We start from the raw sequence: 24,184 nt of genomic DNA on the forward strand, positions 1-24,184 counted from the left end.
TAGAACTGTATGATTGCTTTCTCTTTGTTGAAAGATGAATTTTATTTAATATTTTAAAGTTACATTGAAACTTGCATTGACTTCACCTGTTAGGTGGAAAAATATATTGTAGAAACTAACCACATTTTTTTATTCAGTGATTATGTTGCTAGTACTTTATTCAGTATCTTTTAGTGGGGAGAAAGAATTCAATTTGGAGTTAGAAATATCTAGGTTTGAATTCACCCCCAAGGGACTTACCAGTTGTATGATCCCAGGCAAGTGACTTAAAAACTGAGGCCTTCTTGCAAGAGGTGGCACCTGAGAGGCGGGGATGAGGGAACAAATTCCTGGTATGGGTTGATGTGATGGTGTGTTGAGTTCTGGGAACAGCTAGTAGTATGGTTTGACTGGAAGGAAGGTAAGAGTTTGTCAAGGGGAGTAGCTGTGTGAATTAAGTCTGGTAGAAGCTATATTGTTAGGCCCTTAAATGCCAGGCTGAGGAACAAATGTTTTATCCTAGAAGACAGTAGAGTACCACTGAAATTTTTTTCAAGCAGGAGTGGAACTTGTGCTTTGGGATATACTAATATAAAAAAAGGAAGGTGGGGATCCTTGAAACTATATGAATATAACAGCAGGAGTGATGGAGAATCTCACCTGGTATCTTTAAAGGAGCTGGTCATATGCTCTGGGCCTCCTTTTTTTTAAAAAAAAAATTTATTTTTAATTTACAACATTCAGTTCCACAACCTTTTGAGTTACAAATTTTCTCCCTCTCTACACTCCTCCCCCTCAGACTGGCATGCAATCAAATAAGGCTTTACATATACATTCACATTAAACATATTTTCAAATTGGTCATGTTGCAAAGAAGAATTATAACCAATGGAATGAACCTCCTTTATTTTTTGCTCTTTGGAGGGCAATTGGGGTTAAGTGACTTGCCCAAAGTCACACGGCCAGTAAGTGTGTCAAATGTCTGAGGTCGCATTTGAACTCAGGTCCTCCTGACTCCAGGGCCGGTGATCTATGCACTGGGCCACCTAGCCGCTCCTCCCTTATTTTTAATAGGAACTCCTCAACCTCCCGCCTCATCCCCACAGTCTCTCTATTCATCCCTGGATTGCAGAATAGCTGAACGAACTACCGCATTGGAAGCTATTACGGTGCGGTGCAGCTGCGCCCACCTTCGGCTGCCGGAGGGGGGCACTCGCGTGCACGCGAGGCCAGGTGCGCGCGCCGGCCGCCGCTCCCGCGTGGGAAGGCGGAAGTGCGCGGTGACTTGGTGGGGCTAAGAGCTCCTGGGTCTGCAATCCCTGGATCGAGGCCGAGCTCTCCATGGCGGCCAGTACCGGAGGCATTTCTCCTGCCGCCCCGTCGCTAGTGGATCGCTACTTCACCCGCTGGTACAAGGCCGGTAGGTAGGAGGCGGCGGGTCTGGTGCGGGAATGGTTGCTCCGGCCCTCGGGCAGAAGGCAGGGCCAGGGCGCCGACCATGTGGGTCAGCAAGCATGCATTAAGCGCCCAGTGTGTGCCAGGCGCGGTGCTAAGCGCGCAGATACCTAGAAAGGTGAGGGCCGAGTCCCGCCCTGGAGGAGGTGGGTGTCATCCCGGACCCGGGGTTTCGGGTGAAAGAAAGGCACCAAGAGGCGTTTTCTTATTCATCAAAGATAGACCCAAGTGACAAAAATCACCCCTGGGGAAGTTACTGCGATTGTAGATGGGTCCAGGTGGCCAGTTCTCGTGCCTTTGGGTCTGCCCCGGGGAATGCTGGGAAGAGCCTCCTGGGGCCGCAGCCTCCTCTCTCGGCTCTCTCCCAGTCCTGGTGGGAGAATGGGGCGATCGGAGACACGAGGCACCCTCCTGTGTGAGGTCAGGTGTAAACACGAGGCCTACGTACTGCTCCCAGCCTGCCACACAGATAGGACAATGCTTCCACCCTGGGCCCTTAAAATACTTTATTAGAAAAAAATGTTTAGTTTTTGATATTCAAATCTGATTTTTTAAATTGTGTTTTGGGAGGTAGGTACATCATGAGAAACTATATATGCAGTATGGAAAATTTCATTGTACAGTGAAACCTGCCATCCTGTTATCAATGCTCTAAAATTGCCTGTTAAAACGATCACTTGTCTTTGAAATAAGTGGTTTAAGTAGACTATAATATTATAGCAAGTATTAATTTAGCAGCTATGATATAATTATTTAATTCTTCTGTATTTCCTAGATGTGAAAGGAAAGCCATGTGAGGATCACTGTATATTGCAACACTCTAACAGGCAAGTGAATCTGAATTATCTTAATTATTGAAAAAATTCTACTACTTGAAAATAATAATAGCAGGTATTTGTATTTTTTTTAAGATTTACTAAGTTTTTCTCAAAAAATCTTATGAGGCAAATAGTACAATTACAGAATTTCCATTTTATAGCTGAGAAAGGTCAAGTGTCATGTTCAGGATTATGTAGTTAAAGCTGTGGGAGCCCTGATATTATGATTGTGATAATTTTATTTACATGTAGCATCATTCATTAATGATGCCTCATCCAACTTGAAGCTTTTGAGTAAATAATTGCACCTTAAATCCCTAAATTGTCATTAAAAGCCTTCAAGCAATTCACTTTGGGTATACTAAATTCACTTTCTTGGGAAATGGTGAAAACTAGTTCATCCAAAATTCAGTTAATCAACAAGCATTTATTATACTACTTTTACCAGGCATTATGCTAAGTAAGAACTAGGTAAAGCAGGAACTCCCTCAAAGAATTTACATCTTAATATAGGAGATATACACATATATAAGCATATAGTTTGGAAACCGACTGCACTTGATATGGGGGATCATAAAAGACTTATGTAGAAAGTGATGATTGAGCTAAGTCTTAAAGGAAAGTAGATTCTAAGAGAATGTGAGGAAGGATGGGGGACAGCCCTTGCCAACGCAGAGTGATAAAGGAAAATCACTTTGACAGCTGTGGGGGAATATATTGGAGTGGGGAAGAGACTTGAAGCACTGAGACAAATTAGGAGACTGTTCTAGTAGTTTGAGGGAGAAGCGATGAAGGCTTGAAATAAGGTAGTGACTGTGTGAAAGGACAGGAGGAAACATGAACATAGAGAAGAAAGGAATGACAACTGATTGGATAGGTAGGGTGAGTGAGAGTGAGGAGTTGAGAGTGACACTGAGTCTTTGAACCTGGGTGACTGAAAGGATGATGGTGTTCTTGGTAGGTATAGGGAAGGTTCACAGAGAAGTGAGTTTAAAGAGAAAGATAAAAGAATTCTGTATTAGACATGTTAAATTTGAGATGCCTATGGGTCATCCATTTGAAATGGCCAATAGGCAGTGAGTCATGTGTTACTGGAGCTCAGGAGAGAAATTGGAGCTAGATCTGTAGATCTGGGAATTATCTCAATAAAAATGATCATTGAACCCACGGGAACTGGTATAGTCACCACAAGAGAGTACATAGAGACAAAAGAGAAGAGGACCCAGGATAGATCTTTGGGCTACACCCAGAATTATTGGGTGTGACCCAGATGATGAGTCAGTGAGAGGGGCCTAGGCATGGTCTCACAGGAGGAAAGCCAGAAAAGAGCACCGTCAGGAACACTCAAAAAGAAAGACCATCCAGGAGGCGGAGGGTTGTCTGCAGTATCAGATACTCTCTATTCTGTGGTGAGCAGATACTCACCATCTCTGTCTGCAGCTCATAGCGTGAGTAGCTGTATCTTAATGCTACCTGCGGCTATTGTGGAGGTGTAAGACCAATAACACTAGCACACAGAAGGGCTGCTAGCACAGGTTCTTTGGTCAGCTTTTCTAAAGGAAAGACAGCTTTAAAGGGGTTAACAGTCTTACGTAAACAATGCAGGTAAATTAGTAAAAAGAAGTGAGTATCCAGTAAAGAATCCAATAGACAGGGCTCCAGCTGTCTAAACAAAGTAATAAATACATAATCACCAGAACAGGGAGCTCCAACATCTAGGTTCACAATGCTGGGGGCCCCCCTTAACAACGGGTACTCAGAGTCTTGTCCTGCCAAATCACAAAGACCTCAGGCGAACATTCTTCCCCTTAGTGAGCCCCAAAGTAAATACCAACCTCCCAGCTAATAAGCTCAAAGCCAGAAGGCATCACAACCCATGTGACTCAGTACCTAATTGGCTCAGTACCAAAAGGTGTGAAAGCCTTCTTGCAAAGTCTCCCCTTAAGCAAGCTCCTTCTCCAAGGCAATATATGGACTTGGTGTCACTCGGGATGTCACAGATGTGAACTGGACTGGAGCTCAAAGCAGCAAGATATCTGTGATTGAAATACGTGTGTACCTTTAGACCTGGGAACATGTAGTCACATATGCCTCTTAATGGACAGGAAAGATCTTCATATTCCATTGGCCCTACTGTAGCACTCTTAATTATTCTCTACAGAGCATTTTTATCATTAATATGTTTATTTTTGCAACTTTTTCGTGAAGTGGCTCCATTAAGTGTGTAATATTTCCTATATACCTTTCTTCAGTTCACAATAATGCACTTACCAACTCCCTTTAAAATTTTTAAAAAATTAAAAAAAAAAGTTTAAAAAAGTGTCCTTCAGTCTGTTCAGACTCCATCAGTTCTTTCTCTGGAGGTGGATAGCATTTTTCATCGTAAGTCCTTTGGAATTGTCTTGGATCATTGTATTGCTGAGAATAGCCAAGTCATTCACAATTGATCATTGTACAATATTGCTGTTTATATGTACAGTGTTCTCCTTGTTCTGTTCACTTCCAAATGTCTTTTGGTTACAGATACTCCTTATTGCAGATCCCTAGAATTCTTTATTTTTAGTGATTTTTCTTTATCCAAATGAAATATAAGTCAAGGAATAAATTAGGAGGTTAGAATGGACCTTAGAAGGTAATCTAGTCTAGGGTTCCTTGGCCACTTGTATTTTTGGCATAACCTTACTTTGTTTTATAGGATTAGAGATTATTCTTCTTGGTGATATGCAGCACCTACATTTTGCTGTTATAACTTGAAAAGAATTTTGAAGCCATTTTGAGATGGCAGTGATGAGAGTAGCATAAGGGCCTGCTGGCAGGCTCCTCAGGCATTGACAACATATCTGCTATAGCTGGCATTTAGATTTTGCTTTCTGAGGCACTTCAGGAGAAGAATTTAACTCAGTTCAAGTGCCTACATACATCCTTTCCTGATACCTTGCTATTAAGTATTGTCTGCCCTACCAAATTATATCCTATGTATTTTCTGTTATAGATATATATGCGTTGGTACCCCAATTGAATGTAAGTTTCTTAAGGGCAGCAACTGTTTCTTTTTTTTTTTTTTTGGTCTTTGTATTTCTAGATGGAAATTGTAACATGTCATAGGCTATATTTAAAGTAGGGCAGGAGATATAATGACCAATATGAACAGAAAAGTAGGCTTTGAGACTAGGAAAGGGAGACCTGGAGAACAAGAATATTTCGCTTTTCTCCCAGCATCGTCCCAGGGGTGAGAGGTGTCTGATTCTGGATGACTAAGCTGGTTATTCAAACAGAAGTATCTTGAAAATGGGGGAGTCGGTCAAAAAATATCTATTACGCTCTTATGTGCCAGACACTGCACTAAGTTCTGAGGATGCAAAGAAAAACAAAGATTGTCCTCGCTGTCAAGAAGCAGATGTTCTGATGGGGAAGTATGCAAACAGCTGGGTGCATACGATAGATATACAGAACAGGCGAAGGCAACCCGAAAGGGGAGGCACTAGCAGCTAGGGCAGAAATGGCTTCTGAGTTTGGACTTTGAGCTCAGTCTTGAATGATGAAAGGGGAACTAAGAGGTGGAGGGGAAGGGGGAGGAACTTCAAGTTGGCAAGTGGAGACACATCAGGGAGTTCATGGTGGGAAGTAAGGTGCAAGAAACCTGGAAACGTCGGAAGATTCAGGTTTTGAGGAGCTTTAAATGATAAACAAGTTTATATTTGATCCTGCAGGTAATAAGCAAGGTACTGGAGCTCATTAAGGAGGGAAGGTGATATGATCAGACCTACCTTGTCAAGAACCTGAAGAGAAATTTTACAAAGTAGGAAGGAAGGGAGCTTAGCAGCAGCAGATTTCATACTATCCTACAAAGTGGCGTTCATCAAAATTACTTAATCCTGGTTAAAAAATAGAGAGGTCAGTCAGTGAAACAGATTTGGTACACAACATACAGAAGCAAATGAAGCCAGCAACCTAGTGTTCAGAAAAACCCAAGGATACCAGATAAGGACTCACAATTTGAAAAAAAAAACCTGCTAAAACTAGAAAGCAATCTGGCAGAAATTAGGTATAAACTCACTTCAAGTATATATATGACATAAAACATTAAGGGTGACACGATAAACTAATTAGAGGAAAAAGAAATTACCTTTCAGATCTGTGGATAGGGGACAGTGACCAACAAGAGATAGAAAAGATCACTAAAGATAAAGTGGGCAGTTTTTTATTATATAAATTTAACAAGTATATGCACAAACAAAACCAACCACAGTGCAGTTAATTAGAAGGGAAACAAACTAGGCGAAAAAATCTTTTCAGTAGGTTTCTCTGAAAAAGCTGTCATATTAAGATATACATAGCATGTATAAAGAACTGATTGAAGTTTTTAAGGCTAAGAGTCATTCCCCACTATATAAGTTTATGGTCAAAAGATATGAACAGGTATTTTTCGTTTTGGGGGTTTTTTTTTGGAGAGGGAATGCAGGGCAATTTGGGCTTAAGTGACTTGCCCAAGGTCACACGGCTAGTTTTGTGCTAAGTGTCCAAGGCCGGATTTGAATGAAGGTCCTCCTGACTCCAGGACCAGTGCTCTATTCACTGTGCCACCTAGCTGCCCCACAGGTAGTTTTAAAAGGAAGAAATTCAAGTTATCAGCAAACTTAAAAAATATTCAGAATCCCTAAGAATTAGAGAACTGCAAATTTAAAGCACATCTGTGGTTCTACTTCACACCCATTGGATTGGCAAAGATTACAAAAAAGGAAAATGATAGTTGTTGAAGGAGCTGTGAGGAAATAGGCATATTAATGCACTTTTGGTAGTGCTATGAATTGGTACAGCCATTCAGGAAAACAGTTTGGAACTATGCCCAGAGTCACTAAACTCTGCATACCCTTTTAACTCAGCAATACTACTATTTAGCATTTATCACAGATGGAAGAAAGAGGAAAAGGAACCATACATTCAAAAATATTTATAGCAGCTCTTTTTGTAGTAGCAAAGAACTGGAAACTGAGGAGATGCTTATCTATTGTAGAATGGCTAAACAAACTATGGCATATGAATATAATGGAATATTATTGAGCTCTAAGAAATTAGGGGGATAGTTTCAGAGAATCCAGGGAGACTGTGATGAACTGATGCAGAGTAGAGTGAGTAGTAACAGAGGAACAGTAAATATAGTGACAGTATTGTAATGACAAACAACATTGAAAGACTTGAGAACTCTAATCAATGCAATGAACAACCATGATTCAGAAGACAGTTGATGAAACTTGCCACCTAGTTTCCATACATTTTTAGACACAGCCAATATGGGAATTTGTTTTGGAGGGTGAGGAATAGAAGTACGAGGGGGGAAAAAGGAGAGCCATTGAGGTATCTTTTTTTTGTTTTTAATAAAAAAGGTTGCGGGGTGGCCAGGTAGCACCGCGAGTAAGAGCACCGTCGGGATGATCTGGAGATCGAATCCCGGGCTCAGACACTTAGCACCCACCCAGAAGCACCTGGCCGTGTAACCTTGAGCAAGTTACTTAACCCCGATTGCTTTAAAAAATAAATAAAAAACGTTGGAAAGAAAAAGAAGGCCAGGCAAAAGAGATGGCTTTGAGAGCTACATTGTATACTTTGAAAGAAAAACAAGCTTTACATAATATACACCCGTTTCATGTATTTTCCTGAAAATTTAGGAGTGATTATTGAGAAGGAAATGGTGATTGACATTGTTAGATGCTAGAGAGGTCAAGAGGGATCAGAACTGAGAAAAAGCCATTAGATTTAGCAATTAAGAACTCACTGGAAATTTTGGACAGCATTTGCAGTTGAATGATGATTCTGGAAGCAGGATTTCAGAGGGTTTAGAAGAGAAATGTAGTTAGTTCATCAGGGTACCGTATGAGGAGCCCCTAAAAATATCCAACTCCCCTTGCTTTAATTGTGTTCATAATTTTTTTTTTGTTCTCCAGTGGTTTGTCCCTTTCAGTTGGGAGTACCCTATAGAGAACTGTTACCAAAATTAACAAATGTCATTCTAATCTCTTCAGTTTTTGTGAAAATGAAGATGAGAGGGGCGGCTAGGTGGCTCAGAGCATCAGCCCTGGAGTCAGGGGGACCTGAGTTTAAATCTGGCCTCAGGCACTTAACACGTACTAGCTGTGTGACCTTGGGCAAGTCACTTAACCCCAATTGCCCTGCTTTCCCCACTCCAAAAAGCAAAAAAAAAAAGTTACTCAAGGTAAAAAAATACATGTATATTTCTGTTGTTATAGATCAGTATATGTATGTGTGTATATCATCCTCATTTGTAATAAGTAGATAATAGTTGTACCTAGTTTTGTGAGGAACAGATGAAATACTGTATATGAAGTAATTTGTAAAGCTTCTTAACATATATCAACTGTTATTATTATTTTGCTTTCTCCTTTCCATCTCTTAGTAATCCTATCATCTCTGGTCTTATTCTATTAGCTAGTGAGAATTAATCTGTTTTCTAATGTTTTTGTATTGTCTTAGGAGCAGCAGTTTTCAATTTTGTCTTAATTATTAATCCTTCATATCCTGCATATTAATCCTTAGTTCTTTTCCTTTGCCCAGCAACAACCACAAGGGAATAAAAATCATTGCTTCTGGACTGAGTATTGAGTAGTACAATGTAAACTCCGAGAAACTGTACCTGAGACAATACTGGGTCATGAATGAGATTAAAAAATTAAATAATGAATAATGTTTCTTTTTATAGAATATGTGTAATCACATTGGCAGAATCTCATCCACTTCTTCAAAATGGAAAAACAATTAAGAGTATTAATTACCAAATCAGTGCCAACTGTAGCAGACTTCAGAACAAGGTTTCTGGGAAGTTTAAACGGGTATGGATATTTGTTCTTATTATCTATTCATATCCTCACCACTAATAGTAATATAAAAGTAAGCTTTGAGAGTGGATGGTGGTTAATTGAAATCACAAATCTTTTCAAATAATATAAGGAAAATATTTGTTCTCTGTTCTAGTGTCAAATTCTTAAGAGTATTTATTGTTCATAGCTAGCACAAAATTATTTTTATAAAGGTAGAAACACAAAAGATTTTTGGTATCTGTTGCCCTGTGATTAATAAATTAAGTGGTATGGCTTTTGACTTTGGAAGTGAATAACGGGGGTAGAGGGGGAGGTTTTGGGATTGGAAAGCAGAACCCTAGTCATGGCTAGGCTTAGTGTTCCTTGTTTTCCCATATAATCTTTTGTGATTGGGAATGAATGCTATTAGTATTGTTACATTTTGGGTAGAGTGTTATTACTTACAAAGTGCTAACCAATACCTTCAAGTCTTTCAGGGTTAGATAGATTGTAATTGCTTTGCTTATTTAAAAAGCTTAAAGTCTATGTGAGTGACCTCTCATACCAGGAAAACCAATTCTTTCAATATTTGCAAGATTTAGGCAACTTTTGTTGGGAGTATTTTATAATCTGAAGTAAATTTCTTTGTTTCCAGATTTTTCTTCTACATTTTTAAAGCATTTATCAAACTTTTATTTTGACATATTTGTGAACTTAATGGGGCACAATGAAAAGCAAATTATCCATTCTACAATTGTGTATAAATATGTTATCTTTCCCTTTCTAGATTGTCAACTCCTTGAGGGCAAGGACTCTTTAAAAATTCATCTTTATGTATTTCTAGTGCCTTGTACAGTACCTTGCACATAGAATATGATCAATAAATGTTTATTAAATTGAATGATTTTCACTCATTGTTAGTAAATTTTTATAGGAATATAACTAGTTATAAAATAAATAATATACATTTTTGTAATACTAAAAAAAATTCACATTTATATAATACTTTTAAGATATACTAAATTCTTAGCTTTAAATATAAGGACTGTTTATATGTTAAGAAAGATTAAAATATAAATGAATTTATGTTCTTTCTTTTGTATCCAGGGGGCACAATTTCTAACAGAACTTGCACCTCTTTGTAGGATATCCTGTTCAGATGGAGAAGAATATACTGTGTCAAGGTCAGTTGCTTTTGAAACAGAACTTGGGGGAGAAGGAAGAGGGAAGCATTTTCTTTTTTAAATGATCTTAAAAAAATTTTTTTAACAGCTGTGTGAGAGGACGGTTGATGGAGGTAAATGAAAATATTCTCGATAAACCATCCATATTGCAGGAAAAGGTAAAAAAAAAAAACCTCATTCATACATTTTTATTGGGTTTTTGTCATTTTGGCTATGTCAGATTTTGGATTTATTTTCTAGCCATCCACTGAGGGATATATTGCTGTTGTGCTACCCAAATTTGAAGAAAGCAAGAGTGTTACTGAGGGATTATTGACACAAAAAGAATATGAAGAGATCGTGGTGAAACGAATTAATAACAGATCAGAAACATCATGAAGACAAATGAAATCCAAAGAAACACAAATCTACACATGTTAAAGGACCAACTGCTGTAGAGCACGACTGGACAAGAAAGTGGTGGTAGGAACAGGCCTCTCCAAATTGTGGGATGGCTCTGCTTCAGTTCCTGGCCACTTCAGTATTGGTGATCTTTGCCAATCCATCTTGATTTATTAGGTCATCTTTCCTTCCCTCTTAGATTGGCTCTGTCCAAGTATGCCTCATTTCTCCCTAGCTCTTCTCACTTACTCAAACACCACATAAACAGCTGGGAAGCTGCAAATACTATTTCCTAAATATTTTGTTTTTATTTTGTGTATTACTTTGCTGAAACAAGACACCTTCTCCCCTGCTCCCCCCTACCCCTTGTCTCCTCCTTTACCAGTTCTCCAGAACATTTAGACAAGGTGATATACTTTGCCCAAGGACACTTCTTCATTGCCTGAACTGGAAGAGATTAGGAATGAGAGGAGGTAGAAACTAGACTGCGTTCTCTTTACTTATATTTTTGACCAGACCTATTATCAGTGTGAGGAGTTTTTGGTGAGGATTTCTTACTCCCATTGCAGATGGCCACATACTCTTTAGCTTAAAGAGCCTAAGAAAGCTGCTTGAAGTCCTAAGAGATTAGAGACTTTACCAGGGTAAAATTGTCTGTCAGAGGCAGGACTTGAATCTAGGTCTTTCTTCCTCTAAGCTCAACTCTTTCTATCCACTATGCTATTTCCCTTGTCAACTGATCTTCAGTAAAGCTTTTTGTATCTCCATCCCTCCAAAATAGTTTTAGTGCATATGAAAGTATTACAAAAAGTATAAAATGCTATCCAGGTCATTCTTTTTTTGGGTCTTGACTGATGCTGTTGGTTGAAGAAATTCCCTTTTCAAGACAGATGTGGCAGCTGTTTTGCAGCTTAGAGTATTAAAAGTTGCTAAAGGCCCTGAGAGGTTAAGTGACTTGCCCAGGGTTATAAAGCCTATATTTGTTATAGCTAGAACTTTGAGGCCATTAGAGGTTATTGTAAAAAGCCATCTTCAGGGACGGCCAGGTAGCACAGCGCATGGGAGCACCGGCTCCAGTGTCGGGATGACCTGGGGATCTAATCTGGGCTCAGACACTTAGCACTCACCCAGAAACACCTGGCCGTGTAACCTTGAGCAAGTTACTTGGCCCCAATTGCTTAGGGGTGGCCATGTGGCTCAGCGAGTAAGAGCACCAGCTCCAATGTCGAGATGACCTGGGGATAAATTCTGGGCTCAGATACTTAGCACCACACCCAGAGATAACTGTAACCTTGAGCAAGTTACTTAACCCCGATTGCTTAAAAAAAAAAAAAGTCTTAAAAGTCATCTTCACAGAGGTCTTTCTTCATTTGTAAAATAAGAGGTCATTTAGTCTAATCCTCTTATTTTACAGATAAAGAACCCAAGGTTCAGATGGGGGAAATGACATGCCCAAGATAATACAGTTGTCACATCTAATATTAGAACCCAGATCACTTTGCTGTCCATATTACTCTTAATACTATATCATAGTATATAGATAAGGTTTGATGTTGAAATCTCTACACATTTTAGAAAAACCCAAAGAGCAAGTAAATGGTGAGCACTGGGAATTGAGTTTGGGGACTTTGTTATGCAGAGGCATGGGAGAATCATCTGGGGTCTGAACAAAGGTACATATGGGTGAAGTGTAGTTTGTAAAGTGTTGCAAAAATATTCACAGTACTACAATATCCAGAATCCTATAGATCTGACCCCCATTTCTATTCTTATGGGTTGCCAAATAGATTGTTTTATTAATGGATTTTCTCCATGGAGATGTATCTCCAGCTGCAAAATGGAGAGCTCTGGCTATGGGAAAACATCACTTTACAACAAGTTCAGTTGGAACATATTTATTCCATTAAGTAATACCTGTAAACAGTGATTTAATAATCATATAAGGCATATTCGAAAATAAATGATTTCTAGAGATTAAAGTATTGCAAAGCAAGGAGGATTTCACAGAAATGAAACCACTTCAAAAACATTTCTTTAAGTATAGTATGAAAAACTGCAGACAGGTAAGCAGAACATAACTAACATGGTATGTTAGAGGTTCTTGAAAACATCTTCATAGCTGTTTCTTTGGATTGAAGTTTCATTAAGACATTCTGGATAAATGTCTTTGATTCTTAAATTAATGTTAGCAATGATACACATGCCCATTACAAAATCACACTGTAGTTAAAGTTTTGAAAACTACCATGGTATTTATTAGATGCTAAGAATTGTCACAAGTTTGATAATCTGAAATCTTGATGGGAAGGAAAAAAAAACCAAGTAGAAAGCGCTTAATTTTCTCATAGCACTGAAGAATCTGAGGATTATTTGCTTTCTAAAAATGTCAGGTTTGCTATGTTATGTTCCAGAGATTTGACTGCAAAAGCTTCTACGGTTTTTTCATCCATGCCATCTTTAGTTGTAACTGTTTGCCATCTGCTTTCCATCCAGGGTTGAAGAGAATTTATACAATCATTTTCTGATTTGCACTGTAAAAGTAATGTTTAAAAAAGTTAAATGTGGCTTTTTTTATACAGTTATGCCATCATACTTCTTTTAAAAATTCACATTTGTTCCAATGCAATTGATAAATTTGAGCACAATCCAAATTTCAAGTTTGCTTATATACAATTTCATCTTTGAGAAATGGTGAGAACTCAAAAAACTGCAATACTCACAATAGTTCACAAGCTTCAGCCCTTCCAACACCCACTTTCATAAGCAAACTTCAGGTCCCACATTATATATGGTACTGGTGCAGTGGGAACACCAGTCACACCCTATTCCCTTCTCTGCCTCCTCCATGGACCCAGCCCTAGGTCTTGGATCAAGGGCCCAACAAGGTCACCCTCTAACCCACAGATGTCAGCTTTTGCCAGTCCAGGCCCCTATGTGAATCCAGAGTGCAGGCTAAGCAGTATTGTAGTATTTACATACTTAACTTTTTAATATGTATAAAACAGAGATATTTTTTCTAGGCTCCTGCCTTTTTTTTTTTTTAATGTGTCACTGATGAGGTTTTTGGATATTGTTTCCATTTTTTCTGAATGCCCTGTTACTCTTATTTCATGATTTTGCATAGTATGGTGATTTTTAGGGACATATATGTCACTTTACAGAAGAATTGACTGTATTCTTTCTCTGTGTACAAAGATAAAGGTTTGTTATAGAAGAATAACTCACCTTATGCATCAGTTTATAGCAAACTGGGAGAAGTTGGGCCAGTGTAGCCAGGACAAATCTTGTTTTTAGAATACATTTGTCAACCTGTATTACAGAAAGACGGTCAATTTAAGCTCCAAATTTGTTAGACTCTTTTACATTAAGGAAATCAGGAAACATCTAAAGCAGGTAAAGACAATGGGTGTGGGTACTTGACTAGAAAAATAATTTAAAGATCCCAAGCAATTTATTTCCGAGTTCTAGATTCAGAAGAGCCTTTGGGCAGTTCCACTGCCTAGAAGATGAATAAGACAGTTCTGTAATAAGAGCAAAGCTGTCTCTTCACTGTGGTATTAAGACACTCTAGGAAAAGATCTCTTGAAAGCTCTTCAAGGTCTCGGGCCTAGCTTTGGTTGGGCAAATGACAATATGAGGACAGTCTATAAAATGGCTTAATCATCTTTTTGTTAAATTAGATTAATTCCTTATTAATCTGAATCAATCTGCTGTAGTTTTTTTGTCATCAGTTATAACCAAAAAAAAGTTACTCTGGAAGCTGAGCCTTGGGGAAGAGAGAGGAATTGCCCTGCTGTGTGATAATACAGGACTGTGAAATCTATACTAATATAGTAAGAAGAATAAAGCATTTTATTTTTCTAGCTGAATAAGACATCTCTTTTACCTTTGTATATATTTTATTCTGAATGGGGGTCTTAGCTGTAAGTTGGAGTTGCTGGCACAGAGGCATCAGCTTGTTTATTTCCAGTAGAAGTAAAAGCTTGTCATCATCTTTCAGCTGAAATGCAAATTAGGAAATTATAATAATTCCAATAAATAATTGCTTCAGTTTTTATACCCAATGCTATGCCTTCAAAAGGTGAAGCATAAGTTTAATCTTCAGCAGACATATATTACCTGTTTTGAGAAACCTTGGAGAACTGAGGCAAGCTTTAAGCCCTCTGTAGCAAAAACCTGATAGAAGGGAGAAAGAGGATTTATTTTAGATCTCAAAATCTATTTAAGAATATTTCATAGTAAATGTATTACAGTATTTTAATTTTTGTACAGTTTCAAAAAAGACTAAAAGTTGTAAGTAACTGGGCACTAATATTTTTCCTATTAAAATAATAAGGAACAAAGAAAGGTGAACTTGGTGAACTTAAAATTTGAACATCTATTATTTTTCTAACAACTTATACACATAACACAATATTAGTATGGGTTATCAATAATTGTATATTCAAAATTCATAATAGTACAGGCATATATTTCACAAAACCTGGTTTCAAAATAACATGTATCATTATGCATTATTATATATTAATTGTACATCATGTAGTATAACCAAACTCCACCATAATGTCACAAAGTCCCGGGATAATTTTTTAAAAAATACAAATTTTCTGATCAACACAAAAAAACCATGATTAGCAAATGATGTTTGAGTCCCAGAAGCACTAAACTTCTGGTGTGTGTTTGCTTACTATTTGTAAAATGATCCTTATTAAGTTAACTGATCTCCAATAACATTATTTTGCCTGATATATTCATAGACTCACTGTTAATGATAAGGTAATCCTGTGTATTGCCACGTGAATAAAAAAAAGATGCTATTTATTTGTAAGGAGGGCATATAGTTTGAGTATATTTGTTATAATAGTTAGGTATGCATTGCCCTTCCACATTCCTGTGGCCAGTTATAAAAAAAAGCTTACCAATGCACGGGCAGGGAATAGAGTAAAGCTACCTGAACCATATGGAGAAGAGGCTCACAGCCTCATTTACAACATACTTGTAATGTTTTTTAAAAACTATGCACATTGTTGTCTTTGGACTAGTATGAAATTTAATGTTTTTGGTAAGAGCAACATTTGTTTTACCTACGCCAGGCTAGTGTCATCTTTAAGGAGTAGGGAAATTGTTCTTAACATTTAATTGGTGAAGGGAAATGAGGTAAAAGTGGTTGATGAGGTTTCCTAATTACCTGAGTCACAAAAGGCCTAACTTATAATAAAGAATCTTTTTAGTCTCATCAGAATCCCTATTGCTGCAGTGAACACATCTTTTGAGGGTTGTTTCTATGATAAAGTGTAATTGCAGGGGGTAGTTGTATCCAACTCAGTGCTATATCCTTACTGGATCTATTATCCACAAGATTTTTTATTAATTGTAAGGTCCATGTTTCATTGCCTTACAAACTACAGTCTGAACCACTTCACTAGCCTGAGTTAGTCTTGGCCCACCCAGAACAACGATGAATTTTGACCAACATTAAGTCTATAGGTTGTAGGAAATCTTAAGTGGCTAGCAAGAAAAACATTCATACTAACAGGTACGGTATGTTTTTTCTTTTATCATCATGTAGAATTCTAAAATGATTTTGCCTTTTCAGTTCTTCAAAAGAAGTATTTTCTTCAGGGAGGAGCATTACTTTCCCTGCTTCACTGAAGTGACTGTCTAAGGACCACACATCAGTTCCTGTTACCAACTCAGGGATCAGGGGAGGGGAGACTAACTGAGGATCTGGTGACCTTGGAACAGAAGGGAATCTCTACCTTCTGTCAGAGGTAATAATATGCTTGTTTGGAGAAGCAAGCTCACTTGTTTAAATAGGGTAATCCCAAATGTAGGTGAATAATCCCTGCCAGATGTTAAAATATGTTGACTATAACTCTGTATGGTGACAAGACAACCTAAGGATAATCTGCTAACTACAGGACTATAAAATAACCAAAAAAACTAATTACTGGTGGGGTATTTTTTCATTCTCATTCATGTCTGTGTCACTGAGGCTGTTGACTGAATATCTGTAGTCTTTTCACTTACCTCCTTTTCTTTCTGCCTGTATTTTGTTAATCCTATTCATTGCTATCAGATTAATTTTCCCAAAGGACTACATTGATGTCATTTGCTTATTAAGAACCCTTTAACAGTTAATCATTAAGGACTCTTTAGTACTTAAGATCCTTCATAATTTTGCTTCTTCAGTTTCACTTTCTAGTCTTATTTCTCCCTATTCCCCTGTATGAACCTTATTCTCTAGCCAAAATGGGCTTGTTACTCCCAAGTATACAATGTGCTTCTCCTGTTTCTGTGCCTTTGCTAAGATTGTTCCTTCTCTTGGAATGTCTCAACCTATTAAAATCTTACTAATTCCCTAAGGTATAGTTCATAAGCCAGCTCTATAAAGTCCTTCCTGATCATCTAAGTTGGATGTTATCCTAGACTGTAAGCTCTTTGATAATAGTGGCTGTGTCTTAGTAACATACATTTGCCAAGAGCAGTTTAATAAATATTTGATGATCAAGTGGTTAAGTTGATATTCTCAATGGGAAGCAAAAGTTCAAATAATTTTTGAATTTGGAAGAATTTGGCCCAAAGGCTACTTCATTTTGGATAAGGGATATCCTTATGAACTATGGCTATGGCCACTGTGATCTCAATTGAGAATAGAGGACAACGTCCACAGGAGGGAAAGAATTTCTAAAGGAGAATGAAAAGATGAAGATCTTATTTGGAACTCTAAAAGGCAACGCCCATGTGAAATTTGCTAGCCCTTTTGATGAGCAGAACCCATTCCAGGTAAAGCACTGCAGGGAGTATAGCTACGTAAGTTTTAAGGAAGGATAGTCCAGCTAGGTGAGGTCTATAACTGAGGTGGAAATCTGGTGTGCAGGGAGAAGGGAGAAAGAAGACTGTTGAAGTTCTCTTAAGAATTCAACTCTCCATCTCTATTACCAATTTTTTAGTCAGTTGAGAAGTAGGAATTTGAAATGGCAATCAACTAGCTTCATTTATTAGACCTTAAGGCATGGGTAGTCTAGAGGACCATGAAGGATTTTAGAAGAGGTTAATGTCTAATCTGTCATTCAGTCCTCTCAAATCGTTCCTTTTTGCCTATTCTCTCCTTTCTTGCTGCTACTACTTCAGTCAAGACCTTGACACCTAGATGACTTCAAAAGGCTGATCTGGCTCTCTCGCCATTCTGATCCATTTTACCTGCTGCTGCTAGGACAGTCTTAGAACAATATATACCTATCCAAACTTACGCACGCTCCTCCACCTTTTTTTGTTTTGTTCCAACCCTCCTTTAAGCCTTTCTTACTATTTATTCCTTAACCTGTTCTACAAGGTTTATCTGCATTCTCACCTCTCCCAAGAAGGGACTGCCCCAACTACTCTAACCCACAGACTTTATCTCTGAACTCCAATATAAAGGTTTTGTATTTTTTTGCATGCTGATGGGAGCATAGAAAATACCCAACTGATTAATGCAGCAGACATTACATTATATTTGGTGAAGTCTTCCTGGTAGATATTTCTGTTGCTGATTTTTTTTGTTTGTTTTTTAAAGATCCTACTGACTACTTGGAAACCTCTACAACCTCAGGATCTGCACTTTGAGATAGATGAGTCTATAAAATGTTTAATGAGAAATGTGGTGTGGGATGTACAAAGAAGGATGTAAAAGCCTTGCTCTTGAAAAAGCTTATGAAAAGCTCACTGGCCTGACAAATACAGATAACAATATAGCAATATGGGTAGTTCAAGGGGCAGAAATAACCAAGACATATAAATAGCTGCTTCCACTTAGGGTTATCATAGATTGAGAGTTGAAAGGGACCTCAGAAATCATCTAGTTCAACTTTCATTTTATAAATAAGACTAAGGCCTAGGGATTGACGTAACTTGCCCAAAGTAACATAGGCAGGTAAGCATCGGAGCTGAGATTTGAACCAGGGATCTTTGGTTCCAAATCCAACAGTCTTTGCACTGCACCATAGTGATGGGTCAGAATTGAAAAATTTAGCGCTTTTAGGGAACTTATGAATTCAGAAGTAAAGAAAGAGAAAGCGGTGAAAGGCAAAACAGCCTGGAACAGCGGCACACTTAGGGGTGTGTGCGTGTGTGTGCGTGTGCCTGCGTGTGTGTGTGCGTGCGCGCGTGCGTGTGTGTCTGCGTGCGTGTGTGTGCCTGCGTGTGTGTGTGTCTGTGTGTGTGTGTGCCATGAGCTTAAGGACCCCTTCTCAGAACAATGTTTTTAAGTGCTTAAGAAAAAATTGGATTACAGGGGAAACCAATTGGATTGAAATTAAGATGTAATGTTTTCCCCCATCAAAATTCACGAACTGCCGGGCTCAGAAGAATGGGCCCTGGCAGGCATGGGAATGTGTAGAAGTCCTGGTTAGTCCTGGCCTGCTTACATGGCAGACTTGGTTTTCTCCATTCTCTCTTCCCACAAATATCTTCCCATTGCTCCTTTTTTCACGTTGTTATGCTACCTGAGTATCTTCCAGTATGTTTAAAAGTATCCTTTTGTATGAAAAAATAAGCCTCTGGAAGGTAACTAAAGGCCCCTGACTTAGAATTTAGGGTAGCATTAGCATTGTAGGTTAGATACATTCTATGTAAAACAGATATCCATACCCTGACATATTCTACAACAAAGAACATAGTTTCTATTGAAAAATATGCCCCAAGTTCCAGAACTCTGACTTAAAAACAAGCTCTTGGAACACATTTGTAAATTAGGGGGTTTGCCTTTATAAAAACCTGATTCTAAATGACAAGGAACACAGGTAAGTGCTTTAGTATATCATTGGAAGGAAAGATAAACTGTGGGACAAATGGTGTAGTGCCATGAAAGCCTTGAAGCAGGCTCTGAAGCATGGGCAGGATTTGGACAGGTAAAGAGGAGAAGGTATTCTAGAGGGGGGAAAGGTATAAACTAGGAATGGGGAATCTGCAGCCTCAAGGCCATATGTGGCCCTCTAGGTTCTCAAGTGTGGCCCTTTTACTAAATCCAAACTTCATGAAACATCCTTTTATTAAGGGGATTTATACTACTGTTAAACAAAAGTGTGTAGAATAAGCAATGTGTTTGGGAAACAGCGGGTAGATTAGCCCAATTAGAGCAATTTCAGTCAATTCAGTTAGCATTTATTAAGTGCCTGCTCCAAGCTGCATACAGCTAGGAAACAGTCCCAGTTCACAAAGACTTTTTGCATTATAATAGGGGATATGTATGTGAACAAGTAAACACAAAACAAATACAGCGAGTGAGGCAAAAGAACCAACATATTAGGTTCATGTAGGAGGAGGCACTTCAGCAGAGAATTCAAACTGAGAAGTACTATAGTCAGAAATAAAGTGGGATAAGGTGGGTTAGAGCCACGTTTTATTGAATAAATTGGCAGTGATATAATGAACACATTAAAAGTAAAAGGCTAAAGGAAAGAGACTTGCTATAGTCTAGGCATGAAGTGAACTAAGGTTATAGCAGTATAAATATATTACAAAGAAAGAATGGATAGGACCTGAAAACAAATTTGTCATGGGGAACAAAATGAGAGATGGACTGCCTGGGAGAATAAGAGATGTTCAAATCTAGGATATAGAAAAATGGAAGGGGACTTTTTTTTGAAGGGTAGATAGAAGAAAATTAAATCTGGTTTTGGATATGTTGAATTTGAAGGACTTTTTAGGTAGGAATGTTGGATTTATAGTATTGGAATTTGTCAAAAAACAAAAACCCAACCCTGACAGAACTAGAGATTTTAGGGTCATTGGTGTAGAGGAGATAGTTGAAACAGTTTACTTATGTGAAGACATGAGGGTTGATCAAATTGAAGAGAAGAGCATCCTAGAAGACAACGTGGAATTATGGAGAGTTGGAGTTCTTTTCTGAGCTCTGCTCAAAATACATATTGATAATACTGAAATAAATAGTTCAATATGATCCCCATTTTGAAGAAGTAGAACCTGGGACTCAGTCAAAATGACTTGCTAAAGGTCACACAGGTATGAAAACTCCAAGCTGGGACTCAAAGTAAGGTCTTCTGACTTCAAGTTCAGTGTTCTTCACAAAATTATTCTGCCTCTAATAAGCTGTGTGTCCATGGGAAAGCCACTCTGTATCTCTGAAATAAATGAAGGTCTCCATCTCTAAAATTACGAGTTCATGAAAAGTAAGGCCAAAACTGTGAGAAACTGCTCATCTGGGCAGAATTAACTCCTTTTCTCTGATCTTTGGTCAGAATGTTGGCCATTAGAGAAAGGGGAAGAACTCAAGTCTTGTTAGGGCAGATAAAACAAAGTCAGATGGTAGGGCAGCCAGGCTTATGGAGCAATTACTTTGCCATGGGTATCAAGCAAAAGTGATGAAGTTTTTACAATTCTTCATGGAAATCCAGATAAAATTCGACTACAGTCGGATCTAGTGGGGGTTCTTTACCTTTCATCAAGAGTATCTGCTGGGATATCTGGGATCTTACAGTTTGCTTCAAGAAACATGTATATCTGGTACTAAATCAAGTATATGATAAAACTTGAGCTCTAAATGTTTGATTTTTTCTGATAAAATCTCTACTATGAAAGTCAAGGTGTTAGGAGAATTAATCTTAGAGCAAGGATTAAAGGGCTTAGAAAATTTACTATTAACAGGCTTTCTAGAAAGTCCTCTTGTCATGAGGTTAGTATAAAAAATAGACTTTAGAAATGGGCAGGGTATCATTTGTCACAGATGCAAGAAGCTAACTGGCAAATGCCATATGAGTAACTGGCATATCACAATTATTCATTTAGTATGAGGAGCAGATAGGCGATGCTTTGTGGAATGACAGTGCCTGTACCCCAATTCAAAACTTCAGGACTAATAGAGAGTTTGGTCTAGTTTAAGGGAAACAACTCCTAAATGGCTTATTTTTTAAAAAATCTAAAAGGAGGTTTCCTTTCATTCTTCTGACTTTGTCAGTAGCTGTCCCTCATATCATCCTAACTAAGAATGTCTTTTCCAATGGGATTTGGCAGTGAAGCAATGACTACACACTTATCGACTGAAGAGGATTTCCAAGTTGGAAGATAATTCCAATTTTAGATTATGGGTGCTTTGGAGTGGAGAACAGAGTGGTCCACTGGTTCTATGCACATTAATATTTCTGACAATTTTGAAGTTTCCTAATTGAATATTAGGGCTAGGAGGGACCCTGTGGGAAGGTAGGTAGCTCAAGTTTAACTCTGGCCCTAGGGAATTGAAAAAAGAGGAAGAAAAAAAGGAAATACAGTATTAACATTTCTTCACTGTGACTAATGTTGCCCTTAGAATGTAGTAGAGACCAAACTCTTTCTGAAATTCAGGACAGAGTGAGTAGGTACCTGATGGGAGGATTTTTATCCATTTTTGGAAAATCTAGAAACTTCAGATACTCTTATATTAAAGCAAAACCTATTAAGTTTTAGTCCTATTCCTAGGAATTTTCATCAAATATGTTGCTCAAAAAATGCTTCACAGAAATTTGGAACTGAAGGGATTGTGGAACTGAATGTTGTAAACTAAAAGTAAATAAATTAACTTTTTAAAAAATGCTTCACAGAAGACCACTACAATATCCTGATTCTATATTCTCCCTTGAAGTGACAAGAGAACAGGAAGTCATTGGTGAGAACACAGATAGTATATATTATTAGCATAAAATATTATGTAGTAATGGAAACTAGAATATAGCATACCTCTACTTGATAAATTAAATCCTGAGTACTCTTCAACAGCCCTTCCCCCCTGAAATAAACAACATTAGTTTTTTTTTAAAAAAGAAAAATCACTATGTGAAGATTGATCTATTTTGTACATTATTAATGCTCTCAATTATTATGCATCAATTGAAACCTCATTTATTAAAATCTTAATGAATCAAGCAACAGAATTCTTGTGGTTAATTATTCCATTTAACTATTAACCATATAGTAAGTGTAGATTTTACATGAAAGTCAATCAGTGTAAACTAAATTATACCTGAGTTTTACATGTCATATCTATACCTTTCAAAAACTTTTATGCCTTTATTTTAAAAAGACTATAGTATATAGAGTACTAGACAAGTGGCAAGATTTCTGAACTCTGAAGAAATGTAATTAGTACTTTCATATAACTGAATTCCTGCTTGAGTACTCCAAACAGATTCAAACTCAGGGCAGCTTCTCCTTTCCTTGGGGCTTGGGAGTATTGGTAGTAAGGGGCTAATTGTCAAAGGCAGGTGAATGTCAGGTGGCAAGGAAAGGTAGAAAGCCAATCATAAATGAAACCAGCCTCAAGGAAGAAAAATGAGATATAGCCAGAGAAGCAAGAAAGGGAGAAAAGAAATGAAGCAAGGAATTAGCACCTTTCTGATAATTAAACTTCTGTTTAAGAAACTTATCCAGAGAATAACCTAGAAAACAAATTCTGTTTCTTTTAGAGCCTGGCAGGTTAATTGCAAAAGTCATAGAAAGCCTACCTTAAATAATACTTGTTTAGTTGCCCTGTTATGGAGTCCCTAATCAGTTAAACAGGTGTAGATAGTGTCCAGACAATTTATCAAAGTAGTTAGCCATGAAAATTTCCAAAGAATAGGGCTAAAGCTCTTGTTTCAAGCAACTACAGAGAACACAGGAAATTTTGCAGTGAATGTGCTCAAAGATTTAGGATTTAGATGGGACTTTACTTTGGTCATCTGGTACTATGACATAATTTTACATTTGAGGAAACTAAGGCCATGAAAGGTTTTATTTTCTTTTAGTACTAAATAACACCTATGCATACATAAAGTACAGATTGGTCTTTTTCCTAGAGTTGAAGCTGGATGAATGTAACTGTACACTTTAAGTTATCAGGGAAGATCAAATCTTCCTTTAAAAAGTGAAAAAACTTTGAGATGGAAACGAAAAAAAAGAATCCTGATTCATGTTAAGTTGTGGGAGGGATAAAGAATATGACACACAAAGAGAAGGAAAGACCTTTGATTTGGAATAAATAAATATAAGACATAAAACTCTTCCCTTGGAAGAGGAAGCTAAATGCTAAATGACTTTTTGTGCTTCAAGGAATGAAGTGGTCAGAAGGATGAGAAGAGGAGATGAGTGATAGTGGCCACTAACTTCCTACTAAGGAAAGCTGATGAACAATAGAGAAATTTGTTGTTTTCCCAGGAAACATGTCTAGCATCTGTCAGAGAGCCTCTTGAAATCTGTCAGACCTGTTGATCACTACCCACTCTGTGGTGGCAAGTGGTACCACCAGGAGCACTCTTAAAAGAAAAAAGCATTTCTAAGGATTTTTAAATTCTGGGTAAAAACGAAGGTTTTGAAGGCATAGGTGTTGTTTTTAGCACTACTAATAATTGAAGGTACAGGTTCAAAAGAGAAAGGCAGTATTGGGAAGTGAAATGCAGATTAAAAAGTTGGTGTGAGAAAGAGTGTCAGTTTTAGACCATCACTTAAAATGCAGAATGTGCTCCTGACCAGGGATGGAGTGCACCTAATAAAAGCCAGTAAAAATATATTTTCCCAGTCTTGCAAATCTGATTAAGTGATCAAG

The 24,184-nt window shown here is 37.8% G+C and overlaps 2 protein-coding genes and 1 long non-coding RNA gene across 8 annotated transcripts in view; 1 reads left to right on the forward strand and 2 right to left on the reverse strand.

The window, feature by feature from the left end:
* The first annotated feature begins 1,186 nt into the window (after positions 1-1,186).
* On the forward strand, positions 1,187-22,535 carry ABITRAM (actin binding transcription modulator). Of its 5 annotated transcripts, XR_011172018.1 has the most exons (8): positions 1,187-1,399; positions 2,210-2,261; positions 8,968-9,097; positions 10,172-10,248; positions 10,337-10,406; positions 16,226-16,400; positions 18,188-21,914; positions 21,947-22,535. XR_011172018.1 is itself a non-coding variant. In XM_069105987.1 (6 exons), the coding sequence occupies exons 1-6, from the start codon at positions 1,321-1,323 to the stop codon at positions 16,292-16,294; spliced, it is 477 nt and encodes a 158-aa protein (XP_068962088.1). In that variant the 5' UTR covers positions 1,187-1,320; the 3' UTR covers positions 16,295-18,147. The 5 variants fall into 5 exon arrangements, 3 of the variants coding, with proteins under 3 accessions (XP_068962088.1, XP_068962082.1, XP_068962074.1); XR_011172017.1 differs by having other exon boundaries at positions 18,188-22,535; XM_069105987.1 differs by lacking the exons at positions 18,188-21,914; positions 21,947-22,535 and having other exon boundaries at positions 16,226-18,147.
* Positions 11,462-12,066, reverse strand: LOC138175521 (uncharacterized). The gene is made up of 2 exons (XR_011172020.1): positions 11,935-12,066; positions 11,462-11,558 (listed from the first exon to the last, which is right to left on the reverse strand). It is a non-coding gene; the product is annotated as an uncharacterized lncRNA (long non-coding RNA).
* The window catches only part of CTNNAL1 (catenin alpha like 1), a 98,622-nt gene continuing 86,946 nt past the window's right edge, over positions 12,509-24,184 (reverse strand). For both annotated transcript variants that reach the window (XM_069105964.1, XM_069105955.1), the window contains 5 exons: positions 22,342-22,390; positions 14,749-14,805; positions 14,516-14,629; positions 13,855-13,938; positions 12,509-13,160 (listed from right to left, as the gene is read on the reverse strand). In XM_069105964.1, the coding sequence (XP_068962065.1) occupies positions 12,996-13,160; positions 13,855-13,938; positions 14,516-14,629; positions 14,749-14,805; positions 22,342-22,390 (469 nt within the window). In that variant the 3' untranslated portion in view covers positions 12,509-12,995. The remainder of the gene's footprint in view (positions 13,161-13,854; positions 13,939-14,515; positions 14,630-14,748; positions 14,806-22,341; positions 22,391-24,184) is intronic.

Source organism: Petaurus breviceps, unplaced genomic scaffold (genome assembly GCF_028583685.1).
Source record: "Petaurus breviceps papuanus isolate PSGF00001 unplaced genomic scaffold, PetGlider_PUasm1.0 138, whole genome shotgun sequence".
Taxonomy (NCBI): domain Eukaryota; kingdom Metazoa; phylum Chordata; class Mammalia; order Diprotodontia; family Petauridae; genus Petaurus; species Petaurus breviceps.